General features: G+C 35.0%; 1 protein-coding gene across 1 annotated transcript in view; it reads left to right on the forward strand.

Annotated features, from left to right (window-relative positions):
* The window catches only part of CRIM1 (cysteine rich transmembrane BMP regulator 1), a 165,552-nt gene that overhangs the window by 82,084 nt on the left and 64,496 nt on the right, over positions 1 to 18,972 (forward strand). Inside the window, exon 4 of the mRNA XM_048937861.1 lies at positions 7,101 to 7,221. Coding sequence (XP_048793818.1) covers positions 7,101 to 7,221 — 121 coding nt within the window. The remainder of the gene's footprint in view (positions 1 to 7,100; positions 7,222 to 18,972) is intronic.

Raw genomic sequence — 18,972 nt, forward strand, 5'->3', positions numbered from 1 at the left:
TCTTTTTTTTTTTTTTTCCAATTTTCAGTTTAATCTATCTAACAAGTACTATTTATATAATTGAATCTGATGAAACCTATGTACTATCTGAATTATCTTCCAAATTTAGATGATATATGATTTATGATGATGGCCAACATCCTCTTAAAAAATAATAATAATAAAGTTTTCTTTATCTTTCTCTTAAAACATTTTATTTAAACTGAGAAACTAGGGAAAAGAAATCTTTAGTGAGAATACTGTGTTTCAACATACAATATAAGTGAGAGTGACATATTTTGTTACAATTTTATTATACAAAGGTATTTTTTCACCATGTGAATATTTTATGCATAAAACAAATCTTAATTCAGTGCTTAAAGTTTATGTAGGTTACAAGTTGATGACCCTTAAAAATATGGAGCAAGAGGTCTGCAGAAGAAAATAATCAAAGGCTTTGTAGCATTTGCAGTGTCTATCAATTTTCCATCGCATGGGAGCACAAACAACCCTTTTCTTGTGATTTGTTTATATCCAGACTTTGTTAAAGATGAGTAATAAAAATAAAGGAATGAAAGCAGGCTTATAAAATAATAACATCCAAAATATCATATGTAAAGAGGTTTGAGTATGCTAAGTTATGCATTTTCTCAAATACTCCACAAAATGCTGTGTACTCTGTCTCCCATGCCTCTGTTGTGTTTTTCCTAATGTCCAGTGCAAATCTTCCTATGTAGAAATTTAAGTAAATTCTCTGTCTTGAACAGGTAGAAAACAAAGCTTATAATAATACATGCTCTAGAACATTTTGTCAACCTCAACTTTCTTTCATCTAGGATTAGCAAGTAGACATTTATGAAGGTATAGTTTCCTTGTAATTAGTGCTGTGTTGTTCCTCTCCAAGTTTTCCTGAGTTTATCCACATTTCCTTAAAATGCAATGTTCAAAGGCAGAGTACTATTTTGGATGAGTCTTTGTCAGCATTAAATACAATGGTATTTAGTGTACAATTGTGAAATAACTACTTCTGGCATTTCATGCAGAATGCGGATTAAGAGTGAGCTCTTGAGATTTATTTAGTTTGTGAAATGCTGTGAACCCAAGATCTTTCTGTAGGATGACTACAGAAACTACAATTGCTGGATTATGTGGTAATTCATTTATATTATGGGTTTATGTGGCTATATACTGGTGTTTTTTTTTTGAAGTGTTCTTCATTTCTTATTGGAGGAAGATGCATTTAGGAGGGTAGGGGAGCAAAGGCTTTGAAGACACTTCAGAAGGAGACGAAGAGAATTTAAGGGAAAAATAGAGCTTTGCAATGGTGGTTAGGAACTGAGGGTCTAACAGAGAGCAGAGAGTCTGAGACCTTAGTTATCAAAGAAAATATTTTCATTATCTCCCAGAGTTGAGTAATATGATGTATGGTAAGAGTCTAGAAAATGCAACAATCCTTGAGGGATCAAGGAGAAGTGAAAGAGAATGGTAGTAGGAGTCTGCATCAGCTTGGATATATGGAAAAGTGAAGCTGGGGGGATAGGGAGGGAGGCCAGCAGGTTTGAAGACAACAGGAACTAAAGTGTTGGTGAGAGGCTTAGTGAAGTGAGCACTCTTTTGTGTCCAGGCAAAAATGGTTAATGAAAAATGGTTAATGAAAGATAAAATGATCAAGCTACTGACAACTTGCTCACAGTGCCTTGGTTTTAGGAAAAAAAAGGAGTACTGTTACAGGTGGGTTTCTTAGTAACTACATAGCCCAATTTTTGTCAAGTTAGACTTCAGCAGCTGTACTACTTGCATTTTTCTTTGTATGTGTTTTTGTTTTTCTTTTTTTTCTTTTTTTTCAAACCTTGATGTAGATGTTTGTTCTGTTTGGAGTAGTGGGAAGACTGTGAAAAAAACAGGAAGTCAACACAAGACCAAAAACAAAGGAAGGAATAATGTTGGCAAGTGTTAGTAGACTACAAATTCCTTACCACAGAAGACTTTTTGAGTTTGTTTTTTTTTAGTGGCAAATCTTTGCAAATCTGAACCATTGCTCGGTTTTCAGAGGAGCCTTGTTTTCAAGGATTGTAAACTGCGCTTTCACAGGCAACATAATTTGTTCTTAGTATGTGAAGAAAATCTGAATACTGAAATCCTTTTTTAATATTTCCTCATTTTTTATTTTTTTCAAATTTGCAAGTCAGAACAAAATGACATGGTTTATGTTATCTAAACTTTTGTGTCATGTTAATCACTATGGTTTCAAGTAAGTTTTCATTTTTTTATATGTGAGAATAAGCACTGGAATATCTTGTTTATTAAAGTTTTGTATTCATAGTCATAGAATTCTAGAGTAATTTTGATTGGAGGAGACCACTAGAGGTCATCTTGTCTTTTCCATCTTTTCCTATACTGTTTTGTACCATTTATTCTCTGTGTATATATATATATGTACTACCAAATGTGTAGTAACACACGTGGTTAACTGTTCATGCAGAGTGTCTTATGGAACTGATATTATCTATTCTGTTGAATAGTGTTAGCAAGTCTGTGAAGTCTACATGTGGAAAGGACAAAATTTCTGCATATTTTTCTACAGACTTAAAATTGAAGTTCTGTAACTTTTGCTATCAGGTTGTTTGCTCTTCCTTCCCTATTGTGTCTCAGTAACCAGCCTCCTTAGAGGTTCTCAATCAGTGAGGAGGTTCTGGTGGAAAGAGCCTGCCAGAAGCTACAAGGTGTGCTTCCTATGGTAACTGTGCTCTTTTATGTCAGTCTAAAGGGTTCGTGGAATTAAGCATGAACTGTGTTTGCTTCTATTCCTTAAATAATATGACTTTGCTTTTCAATTTACAGTGACATTTGAATTTGGAATCTTCTGCTGAGAGTTACACTTGTAAATATACTATGGTAATTGAGTTACTGAAAGGAAAATAGGAAGTGGTTGCCTTAACATTAAATGCTTGTATAAAAATGAAAATTTTTGTTTCAAAATGTGCCAATTTTTCTGCAACACAATGATCACAGTGATCAGTAGTATCTTAGTAATACCTGTTTACTAACCTCCAGATTAACTTAACATAGATATTCTTACCAAATGTTGCACTGGCAACAGTAACAGCTATGTTACTTATTGCCTGCAAGTCTTTTTTTGTTTTGATATTCTTCCTATGCTCATTTCTGAGATGACACTGATCTGGTGTCATAAGCAACCTACTTTCCCTAACCCCCACGTTCCCTTTCCCTGACGCAGCTCCATGCCATTCCCTCGGGCCCGTCGCTGTCACACAGAGCAGAGCTCAGTGCTGCCCCTCCACTCCCTGTGAGGAGCTGCAGCCACCATCAAACCTCAGCTCCTCCGATCTGGGCTGAACAAATCAAGGTTTTGAAGAAACCAATGATTACTTATCATCTCTAACATCAATTCATGGCATGGGAATTAGTACAACTGAAATGACCTTTTTTTTTTTTCCTGGTACCTAATCTTCATTTAACACTTGCAATTGTAAATCAGATGTTACCAGTTGGCATCTTTCTTCAGAGAATTTAACATTCTGAGTAGTCAAGGCTTGACGGAAAGTCAGCAATAAATTTTAATAAGTAGTGTTAGATGATGCATAGGGATCTAAGTTGTGCTCCACCCTGCTACAGCTTCAGCATTGAAAATTGTGTCTGGAATTTTTACAGGCTTGCACGAAGGAGAAAGGTCAGAAAAATCAAGATTTATAGATAGTAGAAAGTGTAGTTACATAACTTCATTCTTTATTGCTTTCAGAAATAGTACACGGTTGTTGCTCAATTGGGTTTTTTTAGATGCTTTCTTAGAATGTGATTTTGAAAGAACTTAGAAGGTGAATTTGGAAAAAGACCTCCAAAAAGCAATTGGAAAAGTCTCAGATACTTTTCTAACAGAGCTCGAGAAATGGCTGATAAGTTGGCAATGATGGTAAGGAAGAAAGCAATTAGAACTACTCATTAAAAATAAGTAAAAGCAACAGGGCTGTATTGGGAAGTATATGTGACAGTAAAGTTAATGAAGTCATTAAGTCAGTGAGAGAACTGGTCTAGAAGTCTGGGAATGTTATCTTTTCTGTTACGTTTAGCATATTCTAAGGTGTGAAGAAGTGTAAGAAGGATGATGGATTGTCAAAGAGAGCTGGAAACAAATTAAATTATAAACATAATGTATGAGTGTATTTCAGGATCCTGTTTTTTTTTCAGGAAAAGTGTAGGGGATGAAGGAGGGATGAAGGAGGTGTGAAGGGGTTTTGTGGTTTTTGTTTTTCCTCCTTTTGAAAGAAAATGTAATTAACGTTACCAAATGTAGTTAGGTTGTATTATGTTATTAATGAGGGAGGAGTTTAAGTGCATCCTGATCTGAAAGCAAAGGGTGTTGTGTGATGCTTCTTGACTGTTGTAGAAGTTGACTTTGTACTCTTAGAAAAGAACTTCAGGAAACTTTTACTTCTGGGAAAACCAAACCAGAAAACTATCAAAAACCCCAAAATCTTCCCTGTGCTGAGCCAGTGTTGCACCATAGGTGCAAATATGGGCTCCATCAAAAGAGGGGTGGCCAGCAGGGACGGGGAAGTGGTTGTCCTCCTCTACTCTGCTCTTGTGAGACCCCATCTGGAGTACTGTGTCCAGGTCTGGAGCCCCCAGTACAAAAAAGACAGGGTGCTTGGTGGAGAGGGTCCAGAGGAGGGCCACGAAGATGATCAGAGGACTGGAGCACCTCCCCTATGAGGACAGGTTGAGGGAGCTGGGTTTGTTCAGCATGGAGAAAAGAAGGCTGCAGGGTGACCTCATTACAGCCTTTCAGTACCTAAAGGGAGCCTACAAAGAGGAGGGGAATCAACTCTTTGAAAGGGTTGATAACTGCAGGACAAGGGGAAGTGGTTTTAAGTAGAGGGAGGGGAGATTTAGGTTGGATGTAGGGGGAAATTCTTTACAGAGAGAGTGATGGAACAGCTGCTCAGAGAGGTTTTGGATGCCCCGTCCCTGGAGTGTTCTAGGCCAGGTTGGATGGGGCCTGGTCTAGTATTAAATGGGGAGGTTGGTGGCCCTGCATGTGGCAGAGAGGTTGGAGATTCATGGTCCTTGAGGTCCCTTCCAACCCTGGCCATTCTGTGATTCTGTGAAATACTGTCTTGTTTTTCAGCCTTTAGACGTGCAGGCAGTTATTTGGATCTCATCTCTGTACTATGTATGATATTCTTAAAGAAGCTAGTACAGTATGTAAAGGTAGAACTTCATGTAATTGTGTTAATATATTTTACTCGAAAGTTATTTTCTCCTAATATTTATAGTTTTATGATTGGAGAACCCAGGTTTTGTAATTTACAGAGGTGGTTGTGCAGTGCTAGAGGTGAGGCATGGTTTGCAGTCATGATAGGGTTTCTGCTGCATTCTTATAGGAAAAAGAAGTAACTAATAAGAGTTAAAAATTCAATGCATGAATTGAAGATTCATAAACATTGAGTGCAACTTCAGTAATAGGAAATTTCAATGTTTGAGATCTTACAGTGATGTATTAATCAAACTAGATGTCTAAAGCTTAATGTTTCTAGTAAAGGCAATTTTATTTGAACAGGATTTATAATTCTATTAGCTTTCTAGCCCTAAACTTATTCATGAAATGTACACTTTAGATAGTTGCTGGAGCCAACGTAAGACCTGAAAACAAAACTACTATTTTAGTGGTAAATGGTTAGTGTCTCATTTTTCAGAATGATAAGGCAGCTAATCTGGGGAAAACTTTTTAAGTAATAAAGAATATAAAGATATATAGAAGTATATAAAGATTATAGATTGTTCTGCTACCTTACATTATTTTCAGCATGCTGGAAAGTTAAGCTAAATACTTTTTGAATTTTGACAAACCAATTTAAACCTGAAATTAGCAGGTACGTGTTTTTTTTTTTTCCTGCTTCTAATCTCTTACCTCTCTTGACCTCTGTCATGTGAGGAAAGACTGACAGAGCTGGGAATGAGCCTACAGAGGAGAGAACTCAGTGGTAGTCTCATCAATGCGTAGGAATGGTCCCGAGCAGCCTGGTCTAGGTGACCATGTTAGAGCAGGGTGGTTAAACCACCTGAACTTCAGAGGTGCTTTCCATCCTCAACCGTTCCATGATCAGCTTAATAATGTAATAACAGATATCTCCTAGCCTGGAGAGAATGTTGAGATGGCATATGAGTGTGGATTCTGAGAGTGATGGATAAGTAGATTCATTGTTCACCAAATCCTACTAATCCTAACAAGAATTAGAAAGAATTCTGGTACTAGCAAGGTCTGTGTAAAATAATAGTGAATGGTGGGATCTTGCTACCACAGGAGATTATGGAGCAACTATTTTCAGAAAAAAAGAATTGGACAAGTTGATGCACAACAGGTACGTAGTTGTGTATGAGAGTTTGAGGAGAACATCTGAATAATTTGGAGGCTCGTGGAAGAGGAAGGAATGCCATAAGTAATGTCCCTAACTAATATCTCTCTTTGCCACCATTGGAGTTAACTGGTTAGACAGACCAGTACTTTGACATAGCATGACATTTTTCTTTATTCTGAGAAATTCTTCATCTTGTCAGTGTAGGTAGATCTAACAATCTGCATTTCTGTTTCACTGTATATAAATAACTAAATAGCACAACAGTAAGCCTTAAATATGAAGTGTGCATGTGCAGACACAAATCCAGTGTATCTTTTTTATTTATCTATTTCCTATAATAAATCAATTTTACTCTTTAAGAAGGTTTTAATGGGGAAAGAAATGAAACAATATTATTTTTAATTGCTTCTAAAACTGTGGGAAAAAATACATTCTTAATAATCAAGTATATTTCTAGTAATGAACGTCATTCACTAATTTAATGATTACTTGAGGTTGCCTGTACAACTTTTATCATTTTCTTATTAAGTGATACTAGTTGATAACTGAGTCCATAATATTAAAGTGAATATTAAAGAGAATGAAAACCTTTTTTTCAATATTACCCACCAAGCATGCAGTCAATAGATACATTGTCTGATTTAAATTTGAAGACTGATGCATAACTGATTGCTTAAGGTGAATTAATTTACCATAAATTTGAAAGCATGAGTAAAAGAAATTTCTTCTCCCCTTCTTCCTTAGTGTTCAGTGTGGACTGCAGCACAGTGGAATGCCCTCCTGTTCAGCAAGTGGTTTGCCCACTGGATAGCTATGAAACCCAAGTCAGGCTGACGGCTGATGGCTGCTGTACTCTGCCTACAAGGTTTGTGTCTGGATGGTTGAGTATTCATTTCTTCATTTATTTTTTAATTTTGCAATTCAAGAAATACAGACACAAGATAACAATGCATATCACAGAGGCAATAGAAGGTAATATAGGACAGAATATATATGCAGTAGGTTAAAAGATTGTCAGGCTTAAATATTAAATCCATCTTTTTCAAGCAGAAGATTCTTCTCAGTGCGAATGCATCAAATTTTACTAAATTTCTTTGATTAAGTGAGTTTCCAGTGTATTCAATTTGTTTTACAAAATAAATCATTTTGAGAAATGTCTTTGAAGTTATGGCAAATCTGACAGAGAAAATCTTACCTAGTTAAAGAAAATAAGGTATTTTTTCTGTGTAGAATCCTGCTGTAATATGCTGAAGGATGATGACTGTCTGGTACCATAGGGAAAAAGAAGTTTCAGATACTCATTTCATTTTATTTCAGTCTGTTAAGTGTAATTTACTACATTTCAGGAAAATAAGACAATTCTGAGTTACTTTTTTTTTTTCAAAGTTCTGTACCACTGTTTCAACTTCTCTTTTTGCAACAGAGTTCCTCAAACCTGATTGAGTATTATGCCCAATAAATATCTATTCAAGCAAAAGGTACCTTTACTGAAAATATTTTACACAATACAGAAATTATTTCTTGTAGATATGAAGCTAGCAGGATTTTTTGGTATGAAGGTCTTTCACACTGTATGATCTGCCACATACCCAGCCACTCATGAAACTGAAGTAGTGATAAACTTGTGATTTCAGAAAGAAGCAAATAGCAAAGCCTGTACAATCATGGAATCACAGAATGGCCTGGGTTTGAAAGGACCACAACGGTCATCTAGTTTCAATCCCCCTGCTATGTGCAGCGTCACCAAAAACCAGACCAAGTGCCCAGAGCCACATCCAGCCTGGCTTTAAATGCCTCCAGGAATGGGGCAACTACAACCTCCTCGGGCAACCAGTGCTTCACTGCCCTCTGAGTGAAAAACTTCCTCCTAATATCTAATCTAAACCTCCCCTGTCTTAGTTTAAAACCATTACCCCCTTTTTCTGTCACTATCCACTCATGTAAAGCTGCCATTCCCCCTCCTGTTTATACACTCCCTTTAAGTAGGAAGCCCACAATGACATCTCCCTGGAGCCTTCTCTTCTCCAAGCTAAACAATCCCTGTTCCCGCAACTTTTCCTCATAGGAGACGTGCTCCAGCCCTCTGATCATCTTAGCGGCCCTCCTCTGGACCTGCTCCAAGAGTTCCGTAACTTTCTTGTGCTGAGTGTCCCAAGCCTGGATGCAGTACTTGAGATGGGGCCTCACGAGAGAGATCTTTACCACTGGGTACCCTTTGGGTACATGTTCAATATAGTAGCTTCTTGGAAACTGTTGTTTACATGAACTATGAGAACAGTGATAATTTTTTACTTTCAAATTTCTTTCGCTTTCCTTGACTAAAAACTCTAGATAGGCCAATTAGGTTTCGTTTCAAAAAAAAATAATAATTGAGTTTTATACTTCTGCAATGTGCTGTACTGATAAAAATTGTGGGTTTTTTATTGTTGGGTTTTCTCTTGTTCTTTTTTTTGTGTGTGGGGAATGAAAAATAATCCACTTTCATCTTTTTATATAATAATTTAAGCATTCCTTCTGTTAGCGAACACAGAATACTGAAAAAGTCGAACTTCATTTGCTTCAGAAAATGATCATTTAAAAATATTTTCTATTTCTAGAGCACATATGAGAACCGATCTTATATAAAACATCTTAAGCAAACAATTCTTTCTTTGAAATAATCTTTTTTTCTTTCTTTGGTAGTATTTAAAAACATAGCCAGTTGGTTTGATATGTGTAAAATGTAACTGATGTCTGAAATGTACTTGCACGTGTGCATGGTAACTAAGTGATCAAAAGAGTATTCCCATCTCCTGCATACAAAGACCCCAAGCAGGCTCAGATTGTGTGAATTCCTAGATAATTCTGAATCACACTGAAACCACTTGAAAATCTGATTGCTATGCATTTTTGGGATTGGAGTTTAACAGGATCAGGGCTGTGATAGATGTGTTCTGAGCTCCTGGAGCCTTATGATCAGAATTTCTAAGCATGTTTTTTGTGTTAATATTTGTATAAAGCTGCAGAAAAACATACTTGGAATAACTTGTCTTGATCTTCAGGCAGGTTGAAACATTTACAAGAGTCTTGTACTTTTCCATTAATTTTAATTTTGTGGCTCAGACTATGTTCTGTTATACAGTTATAACACAGCTCGGTGTATTTTTGGATTGTGTTAATTTCAATTTTTTTTAATTAATTAAACCAAAGCAATGGGTCACTTTTTAGCAGAGGAAGTGGGAAGGGAAGGACAGCCAAATCTGACAGTGCTAAGACCATCTCAGATGCTTTACTTATTGCATCCTGATGGCGATTAATTATTTAGAATCACTATGGCACCGTCTTCCTTAAGAAGCACAGCAGTAGTCATACATGTATTGGATGTAAGGGAATTACTTGAAGTGGGGGCAATAAAGTAACATGGGGGACATGGGAATAACCAAAAAGAAATATTAGATAAAGGTTAGAAGAGAAGCATGGGTGTGAAAAAAATGAAAGGGCAGAAAGGAAAACTATGTTCAGCTACTTTGAGCATGAAAATCAAACCATGTGAAGTTAGACTGGAAACTTGTAGGATGTGAGGAGACATTGGAACTTCATATTTGAAGCTCAGATCTTAATGTCCCACGAGGCTTTTGTATCATAACTATAGACGTCAGAGTGGAGGTTTATGGATGAGTGACTCTGTACTTGGAAAGGAGAAGTTTTCTTTAATTTAAGAATTCCTTAATAAACATGTTGAAATATTAACAACACATTGACTGATTCAGTTTAGAACTGCCTAAATCTATGTCATTATTCTTTGTCATCGTTAAACTCAAAAGTAGCACTCTATGCTTTTCTGTGCATTTGATAATAACTTTAAAGCAGAGTGTGCTTCATTAATCTGTAGATTTTAGTCTTCATTAAACTGTTTTTATTACAATTATTGACTATTTCAAGAAATAAAAATTCTCATTTTCTACTACTAAAATACTGGCTTAACAACAGCAGAAGTGGAAACCAGTGAGTATCATGGTAAGGAATGAATGGCTGCATGCCATTTACTTGATTAACAGCTGACAACTTCACATACAGCAGGAGCAGATAGGTGTATGCTTGTCCTTGACTCATTTTTAATATGCAGTATTGTTGTATCCCCTTTCCCAAACAATTTGAAGGTAAATTTTTCCTGCACCCTTCCTTTTTCAGATTTTGGGCATGAATCAGTCACAATGAGTCAGTGTCACAGTCCTTTGTCTCCTTAGATGAACTCTTAAAACATGCGTGGCTTGAATATCTTGCTGTTTGCATGGCTTACTTTACTTCTCTTTGAGAAGAGAGAAGCCATCCAAAAGTATGTTCGCTAAATCCCAGTAAGAAGATTGCTTGACCTACTTATTTTAAAAGTTCACACCAGAAACCCAAATATTTTCTAGATTAGAGAAGACTTCAGAAATAATTGGTGTGTTTGTTCAACAAAATCTCAAGTAGTGTGCCTTGTGTCTGAGTTTTAGCTTTAAAATGCTGTTTCAAGGTTTTGGTAGGAGAACAAAGGAAAGAACAAATGTAAATGAAACACAAGAAGAGCAAATTACAGACAGACTTTAAGAGTGAGCTATTAAATTAATGAAACAGGAATACAAGTCATAAAGATTAATTAGTTCATATTTCAGATAAAAGTGAAGAATGGCTTTTGACAGATACCATTACTTTCTTGCAAAATTGGAGTCTGAAAGGCTTCAGCTTGAGGGATGGGTGAATCAAGATTTTTTTTATTCAGACCAATTCACCATCACTTAGTTACAGATGGTTGCATGGCGTTCCAAATGCAAAACTTTCAATTGGATAGAGTGGTGTGGAGGAGTAGCACTATAGGCTTATTGTTTAGAAGTAAACCTCTGAAAGAGTCTCTTCAATGAATTAGTCATAGATTTTTTTTTCCTGTTTGAATAGCCTTTGCCCTGTTGGTTTTACTTTACATGCAGTTGCAATGTCTCAATCTGTGGCTGCTTTGAATGGCAATTCCAGAGATTGTTCTGTAGTATCATGAAAAATGATGAAGTTTATTTGACAAGCAAAAGTGTTAGTTCTCTGGGTAATATGCTAAAATGTTGGTTTTATATTCTAGTGACCTACTAAGCTCTTTTAGGGGACAGTTTACATGTGTGTTTTGTTTTTTGCCTGCATTAAGCTACAATTAGAAAAAAAAAAAAACAAAAAAAAAACACCACCAGTATACCTTATAAGAGTATGCAACCTGAAATATTTCTTAAAATGATTCTGAAATGTATGCATTGAAAGCAAGAATATTCTCCGTTTAATACAATTTAGGGTGATAAGCTACAATATTTGTCAACAGATAATGAGATTGTTTGAAAGAGATCAATGAAATTTATCCCTGCCACTGAAATTTAACAAATTGCATTTTTCTTACGTAGTACCCATAGTACCTATCAGTGATATTAATCTGTAAAAAAACAAAAAAAACAAAAAAAAAAAAACAACAACAACAACAAAAAAAACCATTCTAGTGTGGAATTTCTAAATTATTGCCATGACGAACAAATTCAAACCTTCCATTTAAGTTTTCAAGCGTTTAACTGTATGCTTTTTTTTTTTTCATGTTTTCTTAGAAAGAAGTAGCAATAAAATGGTCTGAGTTAATATTCAAACTACATATTAATAAAAAGCATTAGAGACTGTAATTAGACTAAAAATCATAGAAGGAATATCTTCATTTGATGTTGAACATTAACGTCTGAACATTAAATACTTGATAAATGATGCATCTCAAAGCAAATTTTCTGTATTCTTTGTTGTATTATTTGGATCACACTTGAAATTTTTTTCTGGAGTATTTTGATCTCATTTATAAGTTGAGATATTAAAACATACTGATTTAAAACAGAATGCAATTTTTACTGCAGATATCAGGTGACATATTTCAAACTTATCTTGATAAAGAGATGGAAACTACACTTTATTCAGATTCTCGAGTACCTAAAGCTTAGGAAAAAGAGTGATACTTTCATGTAGCAGCTAACCATTTATTTACTCAAGGTTAATGTTAAGCTATATTTGGATAGAAGTTGAATACAACTTAAAACAGTATACAACCAGATTATCATATCTGAAGTAAAATTGCTTTTAAAGGCATACAGAGTAGCAAAGAGCGTAAAATTACAAAGTCACATTCAACTTTGATTTATTAAAGTAAGGAAACAGTCATTTGTATCTGTCTTATGTTAACATATTTTTTAAAAAATTAATATGCCATACTTATAGCAATTCTGATGACAACATTAAGGAATAATAGCAATTTATATCACAGTCTCTGAGTTTTGTATGCCATCACAGGACTGTTTGCCTTTGATTCTCAAAGGAAGAAATTAACTAATTTATTATTTGTCAGCTATGGTATCTGCAACAGTCCCTGCATTAGACCTACCAGCTGATGGTATTTATTCTGTTTCTTGTTATACGGATGTCTCAGGAATCTCAGAGGCAGCTAGAAATAAACCAGCACAGTCTTTTTCTTACTATATGGTAGCATACGAGTCTAAGTAGGAATTGTGTAGTTGCAAGTTTTCTTTTGAGCTATTACTTGCATTTGGTTTATATTTTAGGGTACCAGATATGGTTGGTTCAACAGTGTTTTTCTTTTGATAGCAACTGAAGAGTCCTCAGTCATCTGTGCATCCATCTCATTCAGCATTAGGCGTTAGTTCAGACAGATCTTTTCAGTCATGCTCCTGATCATAACATGATTCTTTCATGTTTGTATATATTCTTTTCTTAGGTCTTCCTACCTTTGGAAGATCTTAGTTTTATTATTTATATATATATATATGTGTGTGTGTGTGTGTGTGTGTGTGTATTTGGGTGTTCAGTACAGGATTCAAAACCTTTTTAGAGAACATTGAGGAGTTCTCAATGAGATGTAACATCTCAAGAGATGTAACATTTTATCTCGCTCTTCCCCTAGAACCAGTCATTTCTCTTAGCAATTTTTGTTGATGCAGAGTTTTCTCTTGTATTTGTTTTGGAATTTTTAGATCCTTCTCCCCCACCCTTCAAGAAATATTGTCCAAAAGAAAATGGTTATGGTTCCCAGTTTTTGTAAAGGAAAGTTCAGCTGGAACTGGTAAGGCAAAAAAGAAATCCAAGTATCTATATTTTCTTGAGATTTCTATTCAGGATTTGACTTCTGACAAATCTTTGTATCTGGACTTAAGGTCTCAAAAATCCATTTTAAGGAGCTGCAGAACCTTTGCCATGCCTAAACAGGACACCATGATTTTCATAATGTGTGCAAATAGATGTTTAGGCATTTTGATGTGTTTTAATCTTTCAACTGCAAATATCTTTCCTAGGAAAACCATTTTTCCTCATTCAAGTCTGTTAAATGAGGAATTGTTATTCAGTTCAGAATGCTGGCTGCGCTGTACTGAAAATCCACAAAGAACAAGAATTAAAGTAGGACGTGATATTTATAGATGACCAATCTTCCATGTTCATTTTGGCCTCTCAGGAGATGTAGTGAATTGCTAATCCAAAGTTGGAGCAAACTTCTCCTTCCCTTGCTATAGCTGTCTCAGCAATACCTAGATGTTCTCAGTGTGATGGTTATTGTAGCCCTGGCATCCAGCTCACGATGTGGGTTGTTTTGGAAAGTAGCCATATTTTCCTGAAGTCCATAAATGAGATAAATACTTTTGATAATACTTTTTTTAAAGACTTTTTAATACTTTTTTTTAAAGACTTATCAATAAAATTTAAACAGAAGCTCTTGAGACAACGGGGGGAAAAAATATATATGTTTAGGGATCTTGATGGCTAGCTTCTAAGTCAAAAATTTCCAAACGTTTTCATAAGAACTATAAGATGAGTCTTCTGCAGAGGAAGCTGTAAGACACTGTAAGTATAGTGTTCATTGCTTGCCTCTTAGAAAATCAGCATTTTGCACCCATCTTAGACACACTATAAATGCACATTCCACATTCCTTTCAATCAACTCCAAGGAAGCACTGAATTGCAACACTTTTCAAAAATAGAATACCTAAAGGGAGAAGGATATTTATCTTAAGGGAAGAGCTTATAAAAAAAAACCTAGCATTTTCACAGGAGAAAGAAGTGCTGATGATAGTTATACAAGCATCTTTTTTTTCTACGGAAAAGTATATCAACTACTTCATCTGACCATTTGCTTTGTTACTGGTATATTTACATCTTCATTATTAAACTTGAGAAGAAATTTTAACTCAGATAGATAAAACTAAGAGTTGCTTTAATTTGCTTTCAGATGCTACACTGTTGTTTAGTGCCTGGAAGCAGAATGAGATTATGATGTCTATAGAATTTAGTTTTGTTTTGTATTCTTGACAAAGCAAGGTAGTCTTTCATCTCTGTCAACTTCCAGTAAACAAGCTAGCAGACAGTCTTTTTCTGCTACAAATATTACTTTTAAACAGTCAGTCTAAGGATTAGTGTACACCTTCATCTGAATACTGCTCCTCCTTCTAACCACTTTCCACTCTTTCCATTGCGTCTACTTACTCAGCTAATTAATTTATCTGGTAATTGAATATGTGATTTAATTCAGAATAGTTGCTGACATGAACAGGTAAATTTGTATTTATAACACAAAGATGAATGGCTTTGACAATTTTCCTCAAATTCACAACTGTGTGCCCAGGGAGATCCATATTCATAATAAAGTAATAGAAATATCACTTGGATGTTTGCTGTTTAGAAGGTATATATATAGGAGAACTTCCCAGCAGTTTGCCAACAATCATCGAGCATATTACATTACCGTTATTTAGGTTATATCAAAAGAATCTGAAGATCTGTTTTCTCTGGTAAATAACAGGGAATATTGTGTTAGACTTCAGCAGTCACAAATTACTGCTGTAAACATTAATTTTCTAAGCAGGTAAACTGAGTAAAATTGTAAAAAGATTGTGAATGCTTTTGTTGTTTTTTTGTTGTTGTTTTTTTGTTTGTTTGTTTGTTTTTTGTTAAATACACCATTCCCACTGCATGGAAAAGATGTGATTAATTGAATGGAGTTGGTTGGTTTCAGAATTGCTGGGGTCCTAGAGTGCTCTTCTGGCTTCATTTTTAAATGTAGTTCATAATGGAATAAATTCAGAAGCTTAATGATCATCCATATATTTGGGAAGGTCATATTTACTCCTTTTGGACCAAAGTGAATTTACTAGAGAGAATGGCACCAGGCATGATCACAGTATGGAACAGCTTCCAAAAGAATTTCTTAGTCAGTGTATAACTGACTTAAACTTGTAAAGAATTATGTTCTGGGATATGCAAAAAGTATTTGATACTGAGAAGGGCATGGAGAAGCAAAACATGTAATTTTTACTTTCTTTTTCAAAGGAAAAATAGGGGATCTCAAAAGCTTAAAAAAAAAGTGTCTGTTTTGTTTTGTCTGCTTATCTGTAGTCTCTGATGGCTTTGTTTTAGGGATGCCTGTTCTTTCCTAGGTATACTGAATAGAATCATAGAATCATTTGATTTGGAAGGGACCTTTAAAGGTTATCTAGTCCAACTCCTGTGCAATGAACAGGGACGCCTGCAGCTACAGAGCCCTGGCCAGCCTGACCTTGAGTGTCTCCAGGGACAGGGCATCCATAAACCATTATCTGCTTGAACATGGGAAGGAAATATAAATAATAAACTTACTTGTCAAGGTCCTGATGTTTGAGAGTATAGACTGTCTCTGTAGACATTGCAGCTGGCATCTCAGAGTACTTTGGGATGTGCTCTGCAAGCACAGTTCCAGCTCCTCATGGGTGTTTTCAGAATGTACCCAGATGTGGATTTCATGTTATGTTGATGAAGAATTGCTTAATGGTGCCCTGGAAAAAATGTTGTAGTGACTCCTGCCACTCCTTTTTCTGAACTTTTTATCTTAGTACAACAAACCAGTGAGCTCAAATAGTTTGAGACAGAATTTTTTGCTAGATGCTTCTTTGGTCTGACCTGTTACAAGTGTTCAATTGTATGTTGGCTTGAAAAAAAACTGAGAGACTTTTAAATGATATTTGTTCTTTTATGACTTAAATATTAGAATGATTTTTCACTGTTAGGTTAAGCCCCATAGAGCAAAGAGGAGAAATCATCTTAGGACAACAGTGTGCTTAGGAATGTGTAACATTGAGTTTTTGGTTTTTTATTCTCTTCAATGAGGAAAAAATATATATGATTAGGAGAGTTTGGAGTTACGTTTCCTAATATGTTCTATAAAGAGCAATTGTAGTTTAACGAAGCACTTCTATTTCGGTAAAGCAATGCATGCTTGGAATTAATAAGAATGTTTTTCCTCAATTGATCTAGTTCCAGATTCTCATAATTTATATCATTATTAAATGGAAAATGAAGAAATCTTTTTAAATCTTGATCCATAACTTAGAAGTAAATAAATAATAAAATATTGGGAAAGACAAGCCCAAGGTGAGTTTAAAAATAGCCCTCTAGTTCTCTTAAAAATTACCTATCTTTTGTGTCATTGTTCTGGGTTGTTCATTTTAAGATCCTGGTAGCTTAGTTCCAGGGAAATCTATTATAGAGAAGAATAAACTTACGTGCTATTAAAATTTCATGAGCAGTTTGGAATTGGGCCGTAATTCATTTCTAGTAATGAGAAAGCACTCTTTACCAGTCTTATTTTTTTCTTCACATTCGATGTTTGCTTTTACAGTAATTATGTAAAATTGTTTTGGCCATCCCTGTCCACTGGAATGCTCAGATAACATGAAATGTTACTGCTCTGTTAACGCGAAAGTTGGGAGTTAGGAATACTGAAGGTAGCACAGTGAATTAGTTACAAAACTATTATTTGTAATATTAATTTCTGACTTGAAGTCATTAGGGACTGTGGTTTATCTGTATGTGGATTGCATACTACAATTCCTCATCAAAAATAGTGCAAAAAGAAGATAAAGTAATACTTGTAATACATTTAACTGTCATTTGTATAACACTTTAACTCAATATCTTTGGTTTCTAATAGTTATTTTCATAATATTATGAAAGTTAAGGCTGATAAACCTAAGCAAAGAGTAGCTGATGTAACTAGTGGCAGAAAAAAGAAAAAAAAAAAAAAAAGACATTTCAAGAGAGAAAAATGTCATCTGGTAAGGCAAAATATTAGAAAGATGATGCAGGATTAGACTGATTTATGTTGTGTTTTATTAATGTTCAGATGAGTTCTGAAGAGTCTGTACTTAAATCAATGTACAGTAGCCAGCAGCTATATATCTAATGGTTTCATTTGACCGTTCTCTTTTTCCTTCTCATCTGTCTGGAAAACAGACCAGTTAATATTAACTAAAGGATGAATCTGAGTCATCATCTTTGGGTTTGAGCAAAGCTTGGAAAGATGGTAATCTCTTTGATGTGAATGATGATTTTACAGCTTTCCTCTCCCTAGCATCTGTTCACTGCTTCCTAGCAGTAATCATATAGAGAAGATGCATGAAAGCAGTTCCTTTTTGCAGCATCTTCAATTTAAAGCTATGTAATCAGCTTTTGTAATATTCAGATGTTTCATGTCTATGAAGACAATTGGACTCATGGAAAAATTCACTATTATATTGGATGTCTGTAATACATTTGAATCTATGTGTATATCCAGAATTCTAGAAAGGAATTCCTATTTGGGAGTATGTTGGCTTTGTTTTGTAGGTAAGTAAATCCTTTCAAAAATTAGAATAGGAAGAACTTCCATATGAGACATTTAGTTCATATCTAAATGATAGAAAATTTTTGAGCATTTGGGAGTGCTCCAGTCATAAGTGTCATATGTTCCTTCTACAGTTCATTTGCAGGTTTATTAGTGATCTCCAAAAAAAATACTATCTAGAAATAAAAAATAAAAAATAAAAATACATTTTAAAATTAAAAGCTATCTAGAAAAAGGGACTATTTTCATTACTGATGTGTTTATTCTTATCTTTAAAACTGAAATGCAAACTGTATAAAGCAATGACTGAACTTGTAGGCTAAAATTCTCTATTGCGTGTCTGAAGGTTAAAAAAATTCTAGCTGAACCCACTACACTTCTCCTACTAACTGAACATTTGGAGGTTCCCCATTGGCTGTATTTTTGCCTGTAGTGTCACTTCTTATGTGGAGTTAACTTTTCTAAAGCTAGCATTTGGTTGATTGGTTAAGCTGTAACTTCACATCTTTCCTACTTAACTCATGTCATGGCTCCAAGTGTAATAATATGGATGAAATCCTTTGCTGATTTCATGAGATTGCCATGTTAGTATTTCCTTTTGCTGCACATCATCTCTTATGCCCTATGCTTAACATTAGGGAGGGTGTTGTGTTTAATCTCTTTCTCCTGCCACCAATTACTCAAGCTTTGATAATGCTGAGAGTTCTCTTTGAATCTTGCCTCCTTTACAGTATCTTTCAGTTGTTTGTGTTATTGACATATCTGTGGTAATTTTCTCCAGTACATTTAGCTAACGTAAGTGCTAATTATGGTAACATAAATTGTTCTACAGTCCTGCAGGGAAAAAAGAAGAGGCTTGTGATAAGATCTCCACAGGAATGTGATGTATGCGTCAGGAATGCTTTTCTCCAGTATCACTTGATTTTCTCCAGTATCAGAGTTGATTTT

This window comes from Lagopus muta, chromosome 2 (assembly GCF_023343835.1).
Source record: "Lagopus muta isolate bLagMut1 chromosome 2, bLagMut1 primary, whole genome shotgun sequence".
NCBI classification, from domain to species: Eukaryota; Metazoa; Chordata; class Aves; order Galliformes; family Phasianidae; genus Lagopus; species Lagopus muta.